The sequence below is a fragment of the Brachyhypopomus gauderio genome, chromosome 14, assembly GCF_052324685.1.
Source record: "Brachyhypopomus gauderio isolate BG-103 chromosome 14, BGAUD_0.2, whole genome shotgun sequence".
NCBI classification, from domain to species: Eukaryota; Metazoa; Chordata; class Actinopteri; order Gymnotiformes; family Hypopomidae; genus Brachyhypopomus; species Brachyhypopomus gauderio.
The window spans coordinates 21,528,361-21,551,342 of NC_135224.1; the positions used below are offsets into that span (position 1 = coordinate 21,528,361).

The 22,982-nt window shown below is 45.4% G+C and overlaps 3 protein-coding genes and 1 long non-coding RNA gene across 5 annotated transcripts; 2 read left to right on the forward strand and 2 right to left on the reverse strand.

Annotated features, from left to right (window-relative positions):
- The first annotated feature begins 21 nt into the window (after positions 1-21).
- On the forward strand, positions 22-9,143 carry LOC143475758 (uncharacterized). 2 transcript variants are annotated; one of them, XM_076973682.1, is made up of 10 exons: positions 22-1,338; positions 1,953-2,933; positions 3,917-3,989; positions 4,721-4,855; positions 5,677-6,671; positions 6,782-6,914; positions 7,533-7,752; positions 7,848-7,969; positions 8,065-8,240; positions 8,709-9,143. In XM_076973682.1, exons 2-10 carry the CDS (start codon positions 1,964-1,966, stop codon positions 8,900-8,902), a joined length of 3,018 nt encoding a protein of 1,005 aa, XP_076829797.1. In that variant the 5' UTR covers positions 22-1,338; positions 1,953-1,963; the 3' UTR covers positions 8,903-9,143. The 2 variants fall into 2 exon arrangements, with proteins under 2 accessions (XP_076829797.1, XP_076829798.1); XM_076973683.1 differs by having other exon boundaries at positions 8,068-8,240.
- Positions 2,363-3,305, reverse strand: LOC143475762 (uncharacterized). Its single transcript, XR_013121111.1, has 2 exons — positions 3,097-3,305; positions 2,363-2,819 (listed from the first exon to the last, which is right to left on the reverse strand). It is a non-coding gene; the product is annotated as an uncharacterized LOC143475762 (long non-coding RNA).
- A 136-nt stretch (positions 9,144-9,279) lies between the features above and the next one.
- On the forward strand, positions 9,280-16,114 carry colgalt2a (collagen beta(1-O)galactosyltransferase 2a). Its single transcript, XM_076972865.1, has 12 exons — positions 9,280-9,663; positions 10,469-10,582; positions 10,957-11,074; positions 11,385-11,519; positions 11,645-11,849; positions 11,951-12,070; positions 12,981-13,054; positions 13,190-13,296; positions 13,712-13,844; positions 14,168-14,295; positions 14,524-14,730; positions 15,676-16,114. The coding sequence occupies exons 1-12, from the start codon at positions 9,440-9,442 to the stop codon at positions 15,917-15,919; spliced, it is 1,809 nt and encodes a 602-aa protein (XP_076828980.1). The 5' UTR covers positions 9,280-9,439; the 3' UTR covers positions 15,920-16,114.
- A 378-nt stretch (positions 16,115-16,492) lies between these two features.
- LOC143474901 (Krueppel-like factor 9) lies at positions 16,493-21,962 on the reverse strand. The gene is made up of 2 exons (XM_076972563.1): positions 21,131-21,962; positions 16,493-20,436 (listed from the first exon to the last, which is right to left on the reverse strand). The coding sequence occupies exons 1-2, from the start codon at positions 21,630-21,632 to the stop codon at positions 20,174-20,176; spliced, it is 765 nt and encodes a 254-aa protein (XP_076828678.1). The 5' UTR covers positions 21,633-21,962; the 3' UTR covers positions 16,493-20,173.
- Between the last annotated feature and the right edge of the window lie 1,020 nt (positions 21,963-22,982).

Sequence of the window (22,982 nt, forward strand, 5' to 3'; positions counted from 1 at the left end):
ATCATCCGGCAAGGAAGCGAGCGGGGCGGCCCTGGCGCCCCTAGCGGCCGCAGCGCGCACCGCAGCGGGGCTTCGCCCAGGCGTAAACAAACGAGGGCTGCGAGGCTCGGAGGCGAAGAACTTCACCAACTGGATCTTTAAGAAACGTCTGTTAATTATCGAGTGTAAAGACGAAACCCTAAAGTGAAGTAAAGCATTACACAAACTCATGAACGGTCGACATGACACATCGCTTATTCACAAAGTGCTTCTTTAATTGGATTTTGCCTGCAGTTCATCACCGAAAAGCCAGAGGCCGCTGAATTGGTTAACAAAACCCGCTTGTTGTAGGCATGGAATCTGGAGAATATAAACTTAGATATTATAGTGAAATAAAACTATATGTTGATTATATAATGTGATATATGACATCTATATTATTATTGAATTATACAGAAATCCAAATACATATTTACCTCTTTCTTTGTAAAGTGTTATTTCCCCACTACGTTCCGTGCAGGTAATTGTTCCGTACTCATGCACAAAGGTGACATTTAATTTTGAACATACTGTATTTATTGTGCACGCTCACTGAGGGGTTGATGGAAGGATTTAATGTATGCGCGCTGCGTGTGAAATTGATTGAAAATTTTTTCGGTGTTGGTTTTTAGTGGTTCAGCGAATTCCCGAATCGGTATAATAATCATACTTTAAGATTCTGAACGTCCTAAGCATGTTAGAAAGAACATTCTCTAAATATTTTGCCACTGCGTTTGTTAAATAATTAAATAAATGAATGAGGCTCTATTTATCTTTTATTTAATAATCATTTCTAATTTATCTTGGATAGTAATTATGTTGCCATCAACAGTGTTGGCTGTGTATCTTTCTGTCTTAATTCATAAAAACTAAACTTTATTTAGGTTATACGTTGTAAACCATGCCATCGATTTATTTACAAATTACTTCACTTTTGTACTGGTCTGGTGTCAATGCCACCATGCATATCATACTGTGGTCTTGAAGTGCATGTAATGTGTATTACACAGACTTACGCAATAAACGAAGTTCGCATCAAAGGATTTAAAGAACAACCCATTAATTTCTATTTTTGTCTAATCCGTGTGATTTCTGAGAGGATTAACGGGCAAGTCATGAATATTGGGCGCGCGCAAACATTTAAGAGGAGACGTGAAAGGGGAAATGCGTTTACGCATTCGTTGCATCGAGGAACAGCGCGTGCAGGCAGGGACAGAAAGAAGCGTCCGTTGTAGCCAATCACCTGCGAAGATTTGGGGGAGCATAGCGCGTCCTCGGGCTGCGTCATACGGCAGATAGTAAAACAACGGATAATATAAGGTAAATTATTCCTGAAGAGTAATAAACAGATTTTTTATGTAATTGATTGAGCAATTATATATATATATATATATATATATATATATATATATATATATATATATATATGCAATTAATGCATTATAAATGTTATACACCAGGCTATGTCTTTGTTAAAACTCATTACGACTCTCTAATTTCTTGTGTAAATGTGTTGACTTGAGTTGCTTACCACAATAGGCCTAGGATAAAGGTGGTTGCCCTCATGTAATGAAATAGATTCTGTTTATGCCAAAAGAAATTATACTCCTGCTCTATACTGTACATATTATAAGGTCCATAGTCCTCTTTTTTGCAGTCTTAAATGAACAATGTATATATTTAACATAACATAACATAACATAACATAACATTTTAATACGTTTACATGTTTGATTGTTCTTTTCTAAAAGAAACATCAACTTTCTAGCATATCTCAAAAATAACTGACCAATTTTAAGCCATTTATTATGAACACAACACATATGACGATTCAAACAAATTCAGTCCACTTCATGGAAAATCCTTCAGTGCCTGCTTTGCCTGTTTGGTTAGTTTTTTATTCCCAGATCCTTTCATTTCATAACCCCCTTTAGAGGTGCTGCTAATGGAGGGTGAGAAGCCTGAAGCACAAAACCTCACGGGTACGGCAGTGCAGTCCAGCAAAGTGGAGAGGAGGACTCAGACGCGTGAAGAACATGGGACACCTGCAGTTGTTCAGCATGGCCCCAGACTCCCTCCTCCCTCCTCCTGTTCCCACGGCTCCTCTCCCACTCAGCCCAGTTCGGCTGTGTCTGCCTTGCACTGCAAGTTTGAAGAAATGTCGCAGAGGAAGTGTAAAGGGAAAGAGAAACCTGACCAGTTTCTCAAAGTGCCCTTGGAACAATCTGCACAAAAGCATGTGGATAAGGGCCAGCCATCGGCAAGCCAAGTTCTGCCCATGGGACAGAGGAAGAAAACGATCACTACTGACGATAAGGGTCCTGAGCCTCTTTTTCACGTGCACACCTTCTTGACTGGCACCCAGAAGGAGACCTGTGACAAACAGAGAGGAGAAGACTCCTCTCTTTGGGTCGCTAGCCTCCTGCATGGACTTGGAGAGAGATCCCGTCTGGAAAACGTGGCAGGTGGGACTGCAAGCTCCCTCCCACCAAAGCCAACCTCGCTTCCAAGGCACTGGGAGCCTCCAAGAGACTTTTGGAGACTGACTTGGCCAGAGTGCCTGGTCTTAAACAGTCAGGGTGCTCCTTCACCCTTCACAGTCCTGGAGAACATGACACATACCTGTGAGGGGGAGTTGTGGAGGAGAACGAAGCCCAAGGTTGGAGGTGTTGAAGTTCACAAGGAGTTGCAAAGGTCAAACTGCTCGGAGGGTGCTTTCTACAGACGTTGCCAAAGGGAAGCCAGTCCAGCTGAAACCCTGGATCAGCTCTGGAGGGCAGATGGTTGGAAGACAGTAGGTGCTATAGAACCCAAGATGGAGAAGGTTGAGATAGACCAGAAAAATGCAGAGAAATGCAAAAACACAGCAGCAAAATCCACAGAAGTATGTCAAGATCCAGAACATATATACAGAGGTGAGGTGCAGTCTTCAGACCACCAATATTAGGTTAAACAGGCAGACAGAGAGTGTACAAAGAAAATATGTTCCTTTTAAAGTATTGCCATGTTTTCAGCTAGAGATTTATCACAGTATATTGAACAGAATCAAGGGAACACGACTGGGAAAGATAAGCTTACCCACAATGCTTCACACATGGCACTGCTTCCTTGGCGGTGGTCAGTGGTAGCGATGTCCCAGGCAGTAATCTCCTCTGACATAACCAGCTTTAGAGGGCCATGGGTCCCATAGCCAGCAGTCACTACAGGAGAAAGTCTGTAACCCCTCTGAGCAGATGGGCCCAATTCTGTCTCTGATTCCAGACGTGGGGGTTGGGAGGGAGCAGGGTCTGGTCAGATAATAATGTTTTAATACCACGTCAGTGAAACCCAAGGCAGAAATCTGCCACCCCACTTCATGGGGGTGTTGTGTAACCATGGAAACGGCCGCAAAAACGGTTTGGCAGGCTACAGCTTCAGGGGTGTGACACAGGTTCGCCCTTGGGTCGCTCTCGCTGCTGGTCCGGAACGAGATAGCAGGAAACAGATTCTAAAAGATGTTTGTTTTCATTTTCATTTTACGCCTTTTAAATTTTCGTTTAACACCTCCTTTTTGGTGATTGTGTTTGTGAAATATTGTGTATGTCGTTTTTGCGAAGTGACTCTGGATTTGAGAAAGCCAAAGAATTAAATGTATTACTATTATAGAGTTTTTTTATTATTATTTCTTGAGAACTTTCTTTCTAGAGAATATTGTATTCTTTTCTACAGCTCATTGTGCAGCCACAGTGAGATGAATGGATGTCTCCCTTCCCCCAACCCCCACCCACTCCCCCCACCCTCTCCCCCACCCACTCCCCCACCCACTCCCCCCACCCACACCCCCACCCACTCCCCCCACCCACTCCCCCACCCACTCCCCCCACCCACTCCCCCACCCACTCCCCCCACCCTGATGTAGGTTTACCTCCATCATATAAAGAGGCCGACTGGGAGCCAGCCGTCAGCACGTATGGACCCGACCTCACTTTAAGGTGGGAGTCATAATCCTCGTCAATCACACCACAAGTTCTCACAAGATTGGCACTAGGACATCTAACCACTGCGCTTTTAGACACAATGCTGTCGTGAGGGCTGGATTAGGTCTATGTAGAATTTGGCGGGCCCTTAAAGTGGGTGTTGTATATATTAAATAACGACAGTATAATGAGGAGGTCAGTATGAAGCAATAAAATACTTACACTAATTCTGATGCAACAGGAAAATAAACAAACAAGTTTAACCAGTACCACATCTGAAAGCGTCTTTTTGTTTGTTTGTTTCTGTCGCCATGACAGTTTCAACAATCCTTCTTTCAACCTGTATTTGATTTTTTTGCATTTGATTTCTGATTTTTCAGTTAAAACACACACACACACACACAATCAAGACACAAAACCTCAGTACATATACATATAGACTACCGTGTGTCTGGTCGATGTAACAGATAAACCGGCGAAGCGTACGGACCCATATGACACAGTTCACATCACCCTCAGATTAAGCTCATTCATCACAAACAGTACTCTCCCCTGGGAGAGATTATATACAGCAGCATTACGTGCCGTGTACCGTGACGTGGGGTTTACGTGACCTGCCAATGGGCTACATTTTGTGTCCCAGACAATGGCAGAATGGAGCAATTGGTTAAATTCTCCTGCTGTGCTCCGTTGTCACAGACGCGTTTCGCTGTAACACGTCCGCCCCTTCTCTTATCGCGCCTCAGCCCCGCCGCCAGACCCGCCGACCCCGACCTCAGCTGGCGTCACGAGCGGGCCAAGCGTCTGTTGGAGAGGGCCCGCTGGAAGGCTCGCGCTCGGGACCCCGACAGCGTCCACGCCACTCGCTCTGCTGACCCCTTGTGAGTCCTCACTCCACCTGCCAATATCATCAATATGGTGTTGGGTCCTGGCTTTTTATAAAGTTGCCTCTCTGCTCATCCAGAATAGCTGAATATGTATGTATATGCATACACATATGCAAAATCAACCCAAAGGCTCTTATGTTTGATTTGTGGGCACTGTTGTTAATCCATTTAACGTGGAATAATGCTCTCATGCCCTGTTAAATTACAGGATGTATTTTCATACATCGCTGAAATAGGACAAAACTGGAGTAAAGGTGTTGTCATCAAATAACAATGTATAGGTAGCAACGTCCTGTTGTAACGAAGTTAGGTGTGTGATCTGTCAAATAATCATTATGTGGAATAAAGAAAAATAATTTTCACTAGTACAGTGTATAGTAAAGCAGCTAAAACATTTATTTGACCTTTTTTGTCTTTACTGTTTGCAAGCTGTTTATTTTTGGCCGAAATTTTCCTGAGGTCAAAAAAAGCTTCAGATTGCAAGTGGTTGCCTTTAACACTGCTGGGCATGTGTGTTATTACTGTTATTAATGTGTTATTAATGTGTGTTCATTTAAATATCATAGATGTATCTGCACATGTGTTAAAATTGTTTCACTGAACTCACAGACTGCCCAGTTTGATTATAAACTGTGTACAAAGTCTGTTTTATGGGCTTTAATTCAAAGTAAAATAAACAAGTTACATATAACACATCACCATAGAATAAAGACTAATAAGTTCAAGTAAACAAAAGATTGCATTAAACTTATGTGAAAATTTTCCTCAGTACTGTGAGTAATTTTCCTAAATGCTTCTGTGCTTGAACTATATAGGGAGCTGTTACCTAAAAATGATTGGCCTGCAGCACATAGGCCACACCCTCAAGAACAGTTAGCGCCTCCATCTTTCCGTCTGCTTGAAATCGGTGGCAGGACAAACGTGCATGTGGAGTTTATGCAGAGGCATAGCCGGTCTCCTGCGCACGTGCACTTCGAGGATGAGTCAGACAAAGAGGAAGAGCAGCGGCACCTGGACCAGGCGAACAAGCGTGGGCCAGCGGTGGCGTGCAGGTCAAAGGTCAGCCAGCAGCCAAAAGCAGACGCCCTCGATGTCTTGCAGGCGAGCCGAGGTTTCGGAGCTGTTGTGGCCGGTGTCGGAATCCCAGCAGCCACTCTGATCAACGATGGACAGGGTGCGACACTCCAAGAAAGCTTTAGGAGATGCGGGACCTGCGGGAGCATCGTGGCGGCTGGTCCTGCCAAAGAATCTTCCTCCGGGGATGGTTTCGTTGGTGCACGTGGCCAGGGCAACGCGGCTCCTCCATGGATTACCCCAGGCCACGTCTTAGGGGGAGTCATGCTGACTGGGGGTTGCAGCCTGTCAGGGGGCATGGATGCTACAGGGGTGGGCGTGGCCGGGGAAAGGGCGTCGGCTTTCGGCAAGCTGCGCCGGAGGTCCCGCAAAGGGGACAACCGAGTGGAGACGAGTCACGGGCCTTACATCCGCCGCCAGGAGCTGCTGGCCCAGAGACGCAACTCACGGACCAGATCCGGGCTGGAGGACATCGTCGGCCCTCTTTCCAAACAGACGGAAGCCCCAGTGCACGTTACCTTTGACCTTGACACCTCTCAGGAGCCCAGGACTGCCAGAAACTCGCCCGGCCTACAGCTACCTATCAAGTCGGCTCTGAAGAACAGGCAGGCGGGACAACACGGGGTGATGCAGATCCGTGGGTCACACCTCCCCTCCCCTCTGAAGTTCTCCTCACCTCCGCTGACTCCTGAACCCCAGGCTGTGGCAATACGGGAAGCAGTGGACCCAGTGGATGGTAAGCACAGCCATGAGTAGAGTAACTTCACATCGGGCATGTTTGTCCAATGGTTGTTGAATGTATGAATGAATAATCAAAGCATGGCGGACACGCTGTTTGCTCGTTAGCCCGGGAGGAGGGCTGCAGCAGTGCACCCCGGGCGCCTGTGACGAGGGGCGTGGCTATGTCCAAGGCTGAGGACTTGAGGGCGGAGCTTCTCAGAGCAGAGCACCGCAAAGCGGAGTTACAGTGGGAGGATAAGTGAGTCTCCTAAAGCTGTATAAGTCTCAGTATAATTTACTTCGAGATGCTTCTGGGTTATTTTGAATTTTGTGAGTAGTGTGTTAAATTCATTAATATATCATATTAAATGAACAATGCAAATGCGTTTCTTCACATCTAGAAATAAATAATTAGAACTTTAAACCCTTTTTTTTAACCATGTGTGAACTTATTTCTTAAGTATGTCATATGTTTCCTTGGTGAAACCAAGTGCACTTTATTATAGCCTGTAAACTCACTGTTAAACATTCATTTAAAATGAATAAAGAAAAGTGAAAGAACTATACCATTGGTTTTGTCATCAGACTTAAAAATGAATTTAAGAAGAGTTCACATGTCCAGCCATGTCAACAACAGGAAATAACAAAGAAGTGGGGATATGTTGCTTATTGTTGTTTATGATGTAGTGTTACACGATGAAGTGTTACATTTGAACGACGTAGTGTTACGCGATGAAGTGTTACATTTGAACGACGTAGTGTTACGCGATTAAGTGTTACATTTGAACGACATAGTGTTACATTTGAACGATGTAGTGTTACGCGATTAAGTGTTACATTTGAACGACGTAGTGTTACGCCTGTGACGTTTGTGTAGGAGGTCAGAGGGCAAGCCCAGGCTGTCTCTGCGGCGTTTCTTCTCAGCCATGGGCCTGAACAGCGTGGGTAAGCTGGTCAAGGGTGCCCGATCCAGCAGCATGGAGCACCTGTGCTCCTCCCCATCCAGGCATGGCTCCGCCTCCCCGAGCCACACCCCCTCTAGCTCCGCCTCCCAAGGCCCGCTGCAGAGAACCCCATCGCTGCAGCACCTCCACACAGTGAGTATGGCTGGTGTTCATTACTGACGCCGGGACGCGTTATTTCTAGGATGGTGCTCTGGGTGTGACGTGTTCTTGTCTTTCATTTCTACCAGGGTTCCTCTCTTGCTCAGCTACGCAAGGCCACCTCCGTGCAGAGTCTTCCGTCACCAAAGAGGAAGTTGGAGCACTCAGCCGTGCCTGGAGAACTTCCACTGCCTCTTGGTCTGGGGCCCAAGTGTGTGGAATGCCAAAATCTGTTCTCACCAAAATCTCTATTTGACTTCTATCTTCAAACGTGCATATTTGCACAAACAAAAATATTTGTGCTAGCAGGGAGAATGAGAGTGAAGAGGGAACAGAAGCGCTGGCTGGTACTCATGGAGCAGGCCCAGTGGGGCGACTGGTGCAGGTGCTTCCTGATGGCACTTTGCTGATAGAGCTTACCAGAACGGCTAACAGACCCTTTGGGTTTGTCATCTCAAGGGGCAAAGGTCGCCTAGACCCAGGTAAGACCTGCCCTGCTCTACTTACGGCTGAATACAGTCGGATGTTGCAGTACTGACATGACAAATACATGTTCTGTGGAGGATGTTTGCGCAGGGGAGATATAAGACTCATTTTAACCAACCCATTTGGATAGCTACCTAGCTACCTTGGTTAGTTGTTTCAAAAAATAAAATGCTTGTAGTGTCATCAAGGAAAACAGGTATTGGAAATAATCAGTATTAATATTGTGACTCGACAAAGACCAATCATTCATATTAATCTATTAAAGAAAAACGTCTTTGTGTATTAGATACATTTGTAGGCATTTGTTCCCAAGCATTTTCTGTGCAGCTTCTGTGTCAGTCTGATTCAAGATTAATTATATCTAATGAATTGTATAGTATTGTGAACAGAAGCATTATGTAGAATTGATTTATTATGTAGAATTGGTTTAGCTCTTCACAGGGGTCAAATGGATGTTTCCCCAGGGATATATGTGGAGCACGTTGGTGGTAGTGCCACAGATAACATCTACACTGGACTTCTGGGGGTAGGGGATGAAATCCTGGAGGTGAATGGTGAGAAGGTGGCAGGGATGAGCCTTGACCTGGTTACTCGGGTGATGACCCGCGAGAACACGGCCACCATCCGGACTGTTCCGCACCGCTGGGTCCAACACTAAAGTGCCCGGGTGTTAGAGGCACGATGCGTAATGAGTGTAAATGAGACTGTACCATATGTCCATGTGGTTGTGATATCCCTTATCAGTAGTGTTTCTCCTTAAATCTAAAGCCAACACTTACCAAACGTGAAGCATGTATAGTATTGTGTGTTGTTTACAAAATGTCTACTGAATAAAAGTGATACATTGTAAGCGATTAAGTAATCTGTCTGTTTGTCTACCTATCTATCTGTCTATCTATCTATCTATCTATCTATCTATCTATCTATCTATCTATCTATCTATCTATCTATCTATCTATCTATCTATCTATCTGTCTGTCTGTCTGTCTGTCTGTCTGTCTGTCTGTCTGTCTGTCTGTCTGTCTCCCTGTCTGTCTCTCTGTCTGTCTGTCTGTCCACATGTAGTAGAGAAGGCGTGTTTCATTGGTGACTCGTGCCACACTAGTGCTGAACAGTCCCTTCAGACCCGTGATAAGTGCCACATTCTCCCCGCCCCTGCTCCCTGTCAAAAAACAGCAGACACACCGTTTCGGATATGCCGGCTCGGAGCGTATCCGCTCTGCTTTTGATCAGAGCGTTAATTACCGTATTCAGCTTCTCAGACGCTCTCGTAAACCTGGAACCTGTCAGAGAGGAGTCCTCGCTCCTCAAGCCGAAGGTGATGATTGTGATTCTGGCTCGAAATTCTGAACACAGTCTCCCATACTACCTGGGCTGCATCGAACGCTTGGACTATCCAAAGGACCGAATCGCTATCTGGTAATCATTTTTCATGTGTTCAGTTATTTTATGTCTAGTATTTTATGAGTGTTTTATTCTTAAAGTGTTTTTTTGTGGTTGATTTTATGTAGTTACTTGTTTAAGGATAATATCTTGTTTCTATGTTTTAAAGAACTGAGCTTGAAAAGTTTGCTTAAAAAAAGTTAACATGAATTAACTAATTTAGTTAGAATTAACTAATTTAGTGGCTAATAGCATGAATGAACAGATATATCGCACAAGATAGAGATTATTGTTATATGAAATGATATGTTATATGATCCTGACATAATTTACTGTCTTAATCCAGGCAAATGTTTTTGCATTTAACTAACGATTCAGTCATAGACACCAGAAGGTGCTTACTGTACTGTACTGTATGGGCACTCTGAGAGTAGCTTCATAATTTGCACCCTAGTCTAAAATATGCTGTGCTCAGAAAGTAAACAGTGTTGTGTCACCAAGAAGTGAAGAGAAGAGTCACAGTGCAGTGAAAGAATTTGGGGAGGAAGACAGAGAGAGAGAGGAGAGAGAGAGGAGAGAGAGAGAGAGAGAGAGAGAGAGAGAGAGAGAGAGAGAGAGGGGAGAGAGAGACAGTGGGAGAGAGGGAGGGTGGGAGATAGTTTCATTTTGAGAAATAGAACTATGAACTAATAGAACTCAACTCCAGTTCTGGCGTGTGGAGTACTAGAACACATATTAGAACACAGCAATTCTAAAAAATAAGGGTAGTTACCTAGAAACAAGCCCATTTCTACAGACAACATGTGTCCCTCTGGTATAAGTTGCTTCGCCTCTTTTGCAGGGCTGCCACCGACCACAATGTTGACAACACCAGCGCCATACTGCAGGAGTGGCTGTCGAGGGTGGAGAGCCTATATCACTCCACACGCTTCAGGACTATGGAGGAGGGGAGGAGGTAAAGTCCCCGCCCATTAAGTCTCTGGAGACCTCTGGGGTCTTCCCTCTCCTGGAGTGGAGTTATACGGTGGATCTTGACGTCTAGTTTCACCGCGTTCTTCTATTTGGCGTGACGTGCCGTAACCTGGTACGTAAGTGACACGGTGTACGGAGAGGCCGCGATCACACGCAGCTTCATGGCGGTCGTGAAGTGCCACAGCACTCTAACACTTCCGAGTGATTTAGAGAAGAGCTTGATAAATAACTGATGAGATGGATTAGGTGTGATGGAGGAGACGGACGGCTAACGTGTGCTGCCCCCCAGGGCTTCACCGTTCCATCCTTGGTTTATGCCTTTGCCATGTATGCAATTGCTTTTAATTGCCCCTGTAGTTCTTATGTGGATGAGCTGGGTCCCAAGCAGTGGCCAGACTCCAGATTCAACCACGTGATGAGACTGAAGCAAGCTGCCCTGCGATCGGCCCGGGCTCAGTGGGCCGACTACGTCCTGGTGAGATGACCACCTGCCTGCCTTACGATATACACCAACCATCCCTTAGAAGTCTGTTACTGTAAAAGTCTCAACCATCTCTTAAAAGTTTGCTTGGAAAATAAGCATATTTTCATGGTGCAGAGAGAACACCGACCTGTGCAGCTGTCCCCATGATTTGAGCTTCAGAGCCCTGATGTGTGTGTTTATATACAGGTCTACGTGGCCTGAGGGGTTGTAGAAGCTTTAACTGAAGCGTGCAGCGCGTCTGTCAGGGTGCATGCGGTACAACCGTCCACTCATTCGCCCGTTGCGATCTTGTCGCCTCTAGTTTTCAGACAGCGATAACTTGCTGACCAACCCTAAAGTGCTGACCCAGCTGATGGCCGAGAACCGCACGCTGCTGGCCCCGATGCTGGAATCCAGGACGCTCTACTCCAATTTCTGGTGTGGCATGACTGCGCAGGTACAACCGTCCACCCAGTGCAGCTGGTGTCACTCACTTTCCCGGTGTCGTGTTATGTGGGTATGTTCAGCACTTTAGACCTACGAAGCCAGCGGAGATGTCAGCGCATGTTCTCGTCTCCCCAGGGCTACTACAGGAGAACGGAAGAGTACGTCCCCATTCGGAACCGCAAGCGCACAGGCTGCCACGCCGTACCCATGATCCACTCCACCCTGCTGCTGGACCTGCGACGTAGCGCCTCCCGGGCCCTGGCCTTCTACCCAGCACACCGCCACTACCCCTGGGCCCTGGACGACATCATGGTCTTCTCCTTCTCTGCCCGGCAGGCGGGTAGGTGAGCTCGTCTTTGGAGCCTGGGGCACAGATTTATCTGAATATACGTTCCTGTGCGTTAAGGGGCCACAGCATCCTGGTTGCTCTCATCTCGGCAGGCGTGCAGATGTTTGTGTGTAACCGGGAGCGCTACGGCTACCTGCCTGTGCCACTGCGGTCACAACAGACTCTGGCAGAAGAGGCGGAGAGCTTCAGCCACACTCTCACAGAAGCCATTCGTAAGTGGTATACGGAGACCTCATTCCCCTTGTTCTCCCAGATCGCCACCCCCCCCCCCCCACCCCACCCCCCGTCCGAAGATTTATGTATTTTTCAGCGCCTTGCTGTTGGGGCGGGGGGGATATCTGGGAGAACAGGGAGGGGTTTGTTAGCATAATGCTAAGTTTCGAAATGTGACATTAGCTATGTTAGCACTTTTAGCTGTAGCTTTAAAAGTGAACTGGAGGTTCACTGTACTTGACAAGCAGGAGCTATATATGGTTTATGCGTGTACTGCATTTTTAAGCACACGCATTCACACATAATTTGGTGAATGCAGCTCAGTTTTGGAGTTATTCATTGGATTGTGATGCTGAAGTGATGAAAATGATCATTATCGATTGGTACTTAAATATAGCTCACAATCTTTCATAAATAAATAAACTGCTAAAGTAGATTCAAATCTTCAGAATTTGTTATTGCTATTAATGTATATGTGCAAAAATGTTTCTATATACGTGGTTATAGGATATTGCTTTGGTAGCGCCTACAAAGTAAAGTCAATTTGTAATATTTTGTTTCCTTGAAGTGAAAAAGTGAAAGTAGATTTAGTTATGACCTCATTTATCTCCGTTACCCTTTCACCTCTCTCTCTCTCCTTTTTTTCTCTCTCTCTCCCCTTTTTCTCTCACTCTTTCTTTTCTCTCTCTCTCTCTCTTGTCTGCTCACACAAACCCCTTCCTGTTCTCACACAGACGACTTTCACATGTTGGACTGAATTTTCACCCCTGCGTAACTCCGCTCAGAAGGGTGGTCTTCCACTCACCTTCTCCTTCTCTGGCCCCGAACCTTCTCCCAGAAGACCCCTGAGACTCCTGTGTTTGAGATGTGTTCTGATCCGGTTCATTGTTTGTTCTGTATCATCCCCAGTTGAGGTTTTTTTGGAGCCTTCACGTTACCTGAACGTCCCTCCCAGAAACAAAGACAGAATGACGTTCAGTGAGGTATGAATAATGCCTGTGTGTATTTTACACCCTCACCCATTACATCTGGGCTGCTGTGCCTCACTACGACTTCACAAGAAGAATGTTGCTGTATTAGGAACATACTGTAACTTTCTCTTTTTCTCTTTTTGTCAGATATATGTGATTAATCTGAGGCGGCGTGTGGACCGCCGAGAACGAATGATGCATATGTTGGGGGTGCTGGGTATTGAAGTCACTCTCACAGATGCAGTGGATGGCAAGTACGATACTTTAAACTACTGAAAGCGTATAACCACACTGTGCACCACAGACACCAGCACAACGCACCAGCCAATCAGATTATTAGAAGCACCTTGGACCTACACTAATCCATTGGTTGCCAGGCATTATTTTCTCATTCATCAGTAGGAGTCTGGCTACATCAGCCCTATTGATCTGTTGTGTGTTTTGGTGGAAAACATTATCACCAGCGCAACTATTGGGTTGAAAGTTGTGTGTTAACCAAAAAAAATACCCAAAAGGCAATGCTCCTGGGGTGAGAGACTGATGAGTAATGACACTGAGGACCAGTTACAATTTGTGCGCGCCCTCAAATGGGACTTACGTCCTTAAAAATGCTCAGTGAGTATGTTTGCCTAATTGTAAAATCTCTTCATATCTCTCACTTCCTCCCAGAGCTCTGAACTCCTCTCAGCTCCAGGATCTAGGGATTGAGATGTTACCTGGCTACAAAGACCCCTACTCCAACCGCGTGCTCACAAGAGGAGAGATTGGCTGCTTCCTCAGCCACTACAATATCTGGACTCAGGTGTTTTTCATAAGCGTCGCCATGCAGGCAGATACACAATATTTAATCATCACTTTCTGGTGTACTAACTTTTAAGGTCACACAATATGTTCATTTAAATCCACATATGTATGTATATTGTTTTACATTTTTTACAGAGTTATGGCCGTTTATGTAAAATGGGATTGATAGCATACGCTAGTAAGAAAATATTTCTTTAGCAAATAGCTATTTGAGGGTTTCTGTTTGGTCACCCTCACAGAACTAGCCAGTTAGCATTCACGGTAGCCAAACCTGCTAACCACCACGCCTCCATAAGCTGGCCTTCTTCTCATCTTCTACAGGTGGTGGCCCGTCAGCAACAGCAGACACTGGTGCTGGAGGATGACATCCGCTTTGAGCCCAACTTCAAGAGCCGCCTGAAGGCGATCATGGAGGATGTCGGTGGCGCGCTGCTCGACTGGGACCTGATGTCAGTGTCGTGTCGGCGGGCTAAGCACGGTTGACTTAAAGGCTACTTTCAGGATTTAGTATACATGTAGCATTCCGGACATCACAAACTGATTTATAAAAACTAAGTCAAAGAAAACATAGCCTAAAAAACTATTAGACAACGGGATGTAATGATGGAAGCAGCCTTGGACACTCTTTAAAGTTTAAACTATTGACCTTAACGTTTTTCTGTTTCTTTTTCTCTCAGATATATAGGACGTAAGCGGATGCGGGTGACACGTCCGGAGAGCTGGGTGCAGGGCCTGAAGAACCTGGTTAAGCCTGACTACTCATATTGGACCCTGGGCTATGCACTCTCCCTTCAGGGGGCTAAGAAACTCTTGGAGGTCAAACCCCTGGGCAAAATGCTGCCCGTTGACGAGTTCCTGCCCGTCATGTTCAACAAGCACCCCAAGTACGCCATGTTTCAGCAGACACAACACTGTTATCTGAGGATCCTTTCTAACTTGGCTCATCTTAAAGAATAAAGTCATTGTGAGAGGATGGCTGGTGTTCTCAAACTTCTCACAGAATACCAACTGTGATCTGGGAAGTATGGTTAGAGGAGGTGACTAAACCATTATATATAAGGTTATCTCAAGCAGCCTTGTAGTCACTACAAAGAAACATAAATCTCTAGAATCTTGGAAGCACGATTCTTGCATAAATAGCCACCAATATATGCCAAGAGCAAAAAGGCCCTTTCAGTTCCAGCGTTTGTTTTTCTTCTTCGCTTTAATGCTTCTCCGCCCCCGTGTGCCCTTTCTCATTGTGAGCGTAAAAGTCTCCATATGGTCCTTCTGGAGCTCAATATTTTATCTCGAAGATGCTGTAGAATCTGTATGCTCATATTCAATTCAAGTTTCCTTATTCAATCGGGCAGCCACGGGTTAAAAATAAGCACGTGGATGGTCAGAACTGAGGAAAAGTCTTGCTCCTTGACAACACTGGACAGCGACACCCAATCAGAGAACAGTAACCAATGGAATCAGAACTGTAAATTCTTCTAAATTTCAGGATGACGCTTTGACATCATATAGTGCAGAGACCTAAGTGCGTACGTACAGCATGGGGGAGGAGTTAAGGATTATATGGTGTTTAAAAAGCATCACATTTCTGAACAGGTCATAGTTCGATTGCAACATTGTCACATTTTTCAGATCATCCCATCCTAATGCTAATCTTAATGTGCATGCAAAAGCAATTCCTGTCTCCCACACTGTCTTAATGAACTAGAACAGCAGTTAATGTCACATCATCGGCTAACATGTCATGTTACATCTCACTGGGAGTGAAATCCTGTTGGAGCTTGTTGGCTACACGCCGCTGCCCGTCTAACTCGTGTTGTATTTGTCCAAAGGGAGGAGTACCTGGTTCACTTTGAGCAGAGGAACCTGCTGGCCTTCTCTGTGGAGCCTCTCCTCATCTACCCCACCCACTACACGGGCGAACCTGGCTATGTCAGCGACACAGAGACCTCCACCATCTGGGACGACGACAGCACCCACACCGACTGGGACCGTCAGCGCATCCATGTCAATAGTAACCGTGGTGACGCAGGTCCCACACCCATCTCTGACAGGGACCATGGAGATGAACTATGAACCAATCGGTGATAGTCAGAAAATTGCTGCATCTGTTATTGCATAATTTATTTTCTGTGAGGGCTCATGGTTTTGTTACATTTTTTGGATAGCCAAACCTTGTCACATATTCCCTATGCGTAAAAAATGTATAGTGAATATATACATAGCAAAAATGCTGACAAATGCATAAAAGCACGGTTAATGTGAAATGCAGGCTGCCAAGTGTGTGTCCATACACTGATATATATTATATATATATATATATATATATATATATATATATATATATACACATGTGTGTGTCAGTCGTTTGTCATTTGTGCAAAAGCTGGGAATTTTTAATAGAAAACTTGACCCAAATATCGTATAAGACAATGGATCTAATTTAGATACTGGTAAGTTTAATTTGTTATTAGCAAAATGTGGCTAACAGTATGGCAGTTCCCAAACATCGAAAAGCTCCTCATAAGAGAACAGAGAGTAAATAAATATAGATAATAAATAAATAAATTTTCCATATAGTAAAACATGTAACTATAGCATCTTATGACTTAATCATTTATTTAAAAAACACACAAAAAAGATCAAATACCCAGTCATAATAATTTTATTTATTACTTAAAAAGCACTGGCAGTTTTTTTTTGTGGTTTGAGGCAAACAATTAACCCAAGTATTAGTAAAGTTTCATACCTCAAAAAGAAGAAAAGTAAAAATCACACATAACAGCATGTAATAAATTAAATCAGCAGAGTAAAAAAAGAAAAGCATCCTTAGATGTCAGCGCTGCACACGAAGAATGGAGGATTTTCTCAGCATTTGTTTTTAAAACCTGAGGAGCTGCATTAAAGCGCATGTCTGTCTTCCACTACCTCTCCAAGAGCGAGACAAGGCTGTAGGTAAGATACCCTGACAGGGTCTCAACGGACATCATCTTAATGTGATCACTGGCCTGCAAAAGTACATTTCATTGAGTATATGCATATTTGGTTTAGTGTGTTAAAAAAAAAAAAGATGAAAAGTAAAAAATAAAATATTTCAGCTTTAGGATGAACAAGGTCAAGATTGTATCAATATCAAGCAAAAAAGGCAGCAGAGAATTTTCACTCTTGCATCAGCTGTGTTCCAAACACACAAACAAGCAAATTCATAGATATACAGACGTGATGTACAAACAGATCTTGGGCACTGTGAACATTTCAGCACCCCTAACACACTCCCCGAACCCCAAACCCTACAGTACACTAGCTGTCCTTGCTAGACTTACAGCTAAAATATGCCCCACCCATGTGGGCATTATTCTAATCTACCTATAGGGCACTCTGCATACCTCTACACTTTATCAAAGGAATGCTTCACCCACAGACGCTAACACGGCTAACAACGAGTGCAGGCCAGTGCACTCTAGACCAGTTAGCATAATCTTCTTTTGCATAACGCTAACTAAATCTCACTAGCGTCCATTAGCGACCCTGCGTTAAGTATTCCTTTCATACCCGAGTACTAATACATAGCACAAGCAGTGATGCTTTTCAAATACAAAAATCAGAACGCTACAAATATGTCACCAAAATTCAAGGCATAGGCAAATGGGAATACAAATAAAAAGGTCAAAAGCGAAGAAACGTCAAGATTTGTTGCTATGGTCTCTGCGATGGCATTTACTGGACTGAGGGTCCACAGCACTAAATGCAGATTGGATGGAAATAAGAGAGGCATCCAGCGCAGGGCTGATGCCACAGCAGAAAGGAGGCATTGTAACTCGGACTCGAGTGACGCCAAGGCATTGAGAAACAGGCGTGTGGCCCCCCCAGCACCGCCCAAGGCAAAAACACATTTCCCCGAGAGCAGCACAGGGAACAGGCCAACCTGTGCGAGCGGGGAAAAAACAGATCAAAAGTTGTAGTTTTGTGTTTTCACCAACAAAGAACTTTGTCGCCATTAGACTTGTTGTCCTTATCAAAGTGGCGAACGCCACTGCCTCCCAGATAACTGCCAGCAGCTACCTGCACTGTAGGACCCGCACCGGCGCCTCAAGTTAGCACAGATGCTAGTACACAAGCTGACACGGACAAACCCTATTAAAGGCTGCAAACAGGAGCACACTGCACAAAAAATATGTAAATGAGGTGACATTTGTACCCAGATTTTGATCAACCAGATATTTGATCCAAAAAGAGACTTCAAAGTACAGAGAGAGAAAATTAAACTATTACCAAAAAAGAGAGAAATGAGTAATTCTTGAATAAACAAGTCCATGGTTTCCTTTCTCGCACTTGTCCAAGCACTTGGAAAAAGGTGCGTGCTGAGACTAAAGCATTGGTTTTATTATTGTGACAGGTCTCGATCCAATTCCACAGTGTTTCTTTTTAGCAGGAAGTACAATTAAACAGTGCTGCCCATCACACTAGCAGACAAATACCATCATCATCAACAGCTATAAGAAAAAGTGCAATATTGCATGAGTATTTTCTTTAGTTGAGGAAGATAAAATGCCTAACGGCAAACATTACCTGTAGAAAATGTATGACAGTAAACAGTGGTGCAAAATAAGTTGGATAGAATTAAGGCTTTCTGAGATTCCTGATGTGTTATATTGTTCTCTCTGAGATAGAGGCAAAGTGTCCACTTGTGGGACAGTTTGGAGAGCAGTCTCTCTGCTACGTACATACATATTGATGCAAGACTCGCATACACACATACATACAAAACAGTAAACAAACAACCAAAAAACAAGCAAGCAGCACTAGCCTATCCATTAGAGCAAGTGTTTACTTTATAACCCCTAAGATAAGGTCTATAACCCAACACGCACCACTCCTTGCAATTTATAGAACATCTCTACTGTAGAAGCTTTTAGCATAGATATATATATAATATATACATACATTTACACACGCTTACACACAGACACAAGCCATTTGCAACACAATCAGACATGATGATGCATGTCCAAATATGAGGATATTTCAAGGATAATAAAACAAAAACAATAAATGTTTGCTCTATATGAAAAGCTAATAATACAAATGACCTAAAATTAACACTCTGAACCATTTTAGTTGCCATGGAACATCAGTGTTGACTCTACAGGAGGAAAAATATATATGTATAAATTGCCAACCAAAAAAAGCAACTGCAAATAAAAAAAATAACTTATTATAATATTACAGACCTCACTTAGCACAAGTACAGCATGGAATTACGATGCTTCCCCATATGTTACAGGCCCAATGTTTCTATCCAAATGAAACATTATACACTTTCCATTTTTTAGTTATCAATGTTTAGCATATATAGGTATTAACTATCCTGATTAATAACATGAATAAAGAAAACCATAATCACAGGACATTGTAAAACTCAGTGGCTTATTTAATGTAAACCAACCAAAAATCGCAATTTGAAAAATTGATGCAAGTTCAGCATATTAAGGACTATGTAATGACCAGGTATTACCAAACAATTTCACAACTGGATCTCCAATAACTTGGTTTGATCTCTATGATGTAAAGACTGAATGAATGAGAAAAAACAGAGCAGGTGAAGACCTGCTTATGTCAACCCCGTTGTTTCAGACACGCCATGGCGAGAGAGGAAGAGACAACCCGGGGTGCATAATATCTGCCTAGAACTGGAATGACAAACAAGAACCATGTCTAACTTAAGGACAGACTGCACACACAAATTCATACAAGGAAAAGAGCATCCGTGTCCTCTCAAACGTGGACGTGACTAAATCAGACAGCATGAGTCATCTGGGCACAACAGAGAGTGCAAGGTTTGTGCTGCGGTGTTGAAGGATGATTTGTTGGCTTGTAACTGCTTTCAAGGAGTAGCGTGTTGTGCTTTTGGCTGGAGAGTCCGTCGTCAGCTCAGGCTAGAGGGCTAAACTTTACAGCGCTCGCCTGGCCAGATCCTCTGAATGGAAAGCAGATGTTTTGCGACCTATTTGACATCACATGTCAATCATGCTTGATGAGAATCACACAGATCAGATTCGAGGAGGAATGTTTTGAGGCAGACGGTCATCGTTCCTTGAAGACCAATTGAACGTCATCGCTGATTGGTTGAAGGGGGGGGGGGGTGTGGAGGAAGACGAGATGAAGAGCTTGTCCCGAAGCCACTCCAGCACGCGGGACTGAGGGCTATGAACGAAACGAGAGGTCAAGTGGATGTGCTGGAAAACGTGGCATCAGGGATCCGACTGAGGACCGGGAGGCGGAGTGGAGCCACAAGGCGGGTCCAGTCTCAGAGCAGACAATGGCACCGGCTTACTGCGACTCTGCATCAATAGATGACCCTTGACCCTGGGCTGACCCTTGACCCGAGCCCTTGCGGTTGATCATGGAGGGGTGGAAGTCGGGGTGGCGGCGGGCGTGCTTGATCAGGTGGTCGCTGCGCATGAAGCGCTTGTCGCAAAGCGGACACAGGAAACGCTTCTCGCCCGTGTGTGTGCGCAGGTGACGGGCGAGCTCATCGGAACGGGCAAATTTCTTCTCACAATTGGCCCATGTGCAAGGAAACGGCCTCTCGCCTAAAAAACACAGCAGAACAGATGAGGCCTGAAACACCGTTTCACACACAGCCCACAGCTGGCAATACACCATAACACACACTATCTACACTGTATAGACCACCAAGTTTCACTATTCCAACTTTTCCAAACTCCCCCCCCCCACCCCTCCTAATTGAAAAAACTGTAAACTAAATAAAGGTTCATACGAGCCCTGGGCTTTGTCTTATATAGGACATTATAAGTCGAACCTGTGTTACCTAACCAGCACCACCACGCGCCCGGTTTGTACTCGAACTCCCTTCATATGCAAATTTCTCGCCCGTCACGAAGCCTTTCGGTCCTCCCTCGCTCGCTCTTCCTTTGTTCATAAATGTCTTTGTTCGGGGGCCTCGGTTGGCAGTTTTCATCTCTTTTGTTCACATTAAGGTTAAAATAGTTCGATTTACCCTTTATATACGAGGCCACTTAGAAAAAAAAAGTCTTTACAGCAACCCGAGCGATGCGAGCCGTGCGGGAAGCCCTTGACAACAGTCAACAAACGCCCGTTACAATAACTTCGCTCGCACGTCACGGCACCAGAAACGAAAAATCGGACGAATTTATTAATAACCGCCGTTTCGCACGTGCGCTTGCTCGCGCTACGACAGCCACGTCGGCGCATTCAAGTAAAAAAAGAGACCCGTGAACGCCTTTGTTCGGGTGTAGGTCTTACCTGTGTGCGTCCTGATGTGCGCCTTCAGGTGCGACGATTTACCGTACACCCGGTCACAACCGTCAAACGTGCACGGGTGGCGCTTGGTGGGGGACCGGGGCGCCCCCCCTCCCCAGATCTGCTGGGGGGTGTTGTGCTGGGCCGGGACGGGGGTGGCGGAGGGGGTCATGGTCGGGGTAGGGGTGGTGGAGTCGGACAACGTGGTGTAGCCGCTCTCCCCGCACGAGGAGTTGCTGCTCTCGGAATAGGCCGACATGGGTCGGAACTTGCCGTGGAGGTCCGTGAGGATCTCCGCCACCGTCGTTATATTGGACCCCTCCAGTCTGAGGGTCTCGCGTACCTCTCTGTCCTCGCTCGACCCGTCCGGTTCTCCGGGGGGAAGGCCTCGAGGAGTGGCCCGGACCGCCGCAGCCACCGGGGTGGGCCGATGCAGCACGGGACCGCTGGATATCGACACCAGACATTCGGCGGCGAGATAATCCGAATATGCAAACATCGACATTATATCTTGCTAGTAATTACGATGGACAACAAAGCGAAGTACGAACCTCGTTTCCTGATCCGCTCGGGTGATTCTGGTAAACTTAAAACTTGTTGACCGGTGCACCCTCTTTTTATTTCTACGCAGCGACGACCGTCGCTCTCGGAACCGAGCGAACGCGAACACGGCGAATCAAAACGTGCGTATAACTCATCAAAAAATAAACGTTAAAAAAAAGGATCCCAGCAACGTGTCTGCGCTCTCAGGCCCCAACGTGGTGTCCTACATCGCTGCTGGTCTCATTGTGTCTGCGCTAAAGCCGGTGGAAACGCACGCGCCCCCCCCGGTAGAGGGAACACGCAGCCCGTGACGTCGCAGCCTGACGCGCGCGCAGCGGGCGTGGAGCGAACCCGGGTCGTTACGAAAGCGTGTACTTTGCTTTTGACTAAAGCTGGGCGTACACTGTGCGATTTTTGGCCCATTTTCAGCCGATTTTTCACTCGTGCGACTATTTTTCGATCGGGCCGAGTTTCTGCTCAATCGCGTGTCGTGCATCGTATAGTTTACACAGGTAAACGAGGAGCGATTCACACCTCACGACCAACTCCCGATCAGAAATCGCAGCGTCGCAAGAATATCAAACATGTTTGAAATTCAAATCGCTCCTCGTGAGATCGCATGAGAGCGTCGGGTCGTATAGTGTGAGTATATGAATCGTGAGCTGTGAACTTTTAAACCCTGCGATTTAGTCGTACAGTTTGAGCTGGAGCTGAGTACACGATTTAAAATATCGTACAGTGTACGCCCAGCTTAACTAAACGATCGTGAAAATCCGGAACGTGTTGTATATGCGGTTTTTTTTTGTCATTAGGGACGATGTGTTTTTAGCACGTCGTGGTTCAGCGGTGATAAGGAAACACAGGTTTTATTTTTTTAAACAACTTTGAGTAATGACGGGGGGGGGGGGGGGGGATGGGGGAGACGGCGCAATGCGCAATCGGTGACGGTTATGTCATTGTGTTGATATCTGAACGTTGCTCGGTGTTGCCTTTGCGCGATGTTGTCCGAGAGAACCGGACTGCGTGTGTGTCGTTAGCGTGGCCCGTCGGGCCTCCGCCTGGGGTCTTGGGTGAACGCCCATGTGTCGGGGGCGTGGAGGTTGGCTACTGTCCCACTTTAGACCCGTGAAATTTAGGGCGGGATGCTTACAGGATGTCCGGCCCTGTGATCAAATGTACGTTGTTTGTTTAGTCAAAGCCCGATTCCCTCACGCTAAGAAATTGCCTTGACTGTGAATTCCATTTCTGGCGCAGATATTCATTATTCACAGACATTGACGTCCCTCTGTACACGAAACTGTACTGAACTGTA

Coding starts and splice junctions, on each gene's coding strand:
- colgalt2a (XM_076972865.1), top strand. CDS start 9,440: ATGCCGGCTCGGAGCGTATCCGCTCTGCTTTTGATCAGAGCGTTAATT. Junction 11,520..11,644: donor GGTGTGGCATGACTGCGCAG/GTACAACCGTCC, acceptor TCGTCTCCCCAG/GGCTACTACAGGAGAACGGA. Junction 11,850..11,950: donor CTTCTCTGCCCGGCAGGCGG/GTAGGTGAGCTC, acceptor TCATCTCGGCAG/GCGTGCAGATGTTTGTGTGT.
- LOC143474901 (XM_076972563.1), bottom strand. CDS start 21,632: ATGTCGATGTTTGCATATTCGGATTATCTCGCCGCCGAATGTCTGGTG. Junction 20,437..21,130: donor GCACATCAGGACGCACACAG/GTAAGACCTACA, acceptor TGTGTTTTTTAG/GCGAGAGGCCGTTTCCTTGC.
- LOC143475758 (XM_076973682.1), top strand. CDS start 1,964: ATGGAGGGTGAGAAGCCTGAAGCACAAAACCTCACGGGTACGGCAGTG. Junction 7,970..8,064: donor CCTCTTGGTCTGGGGCCCAA/GTGTGTGGAATG, acceptor TATTTGTGCTAG/CAGGGAGAATGAGAGTGAAG. Junction 8,241..8,708: donor CAAAGGTCGCCTAGACCCAG/GTAAGACCTGCC, acceptor ATGTTTCCCCAG/GGATATATGTGGAGCACGTT.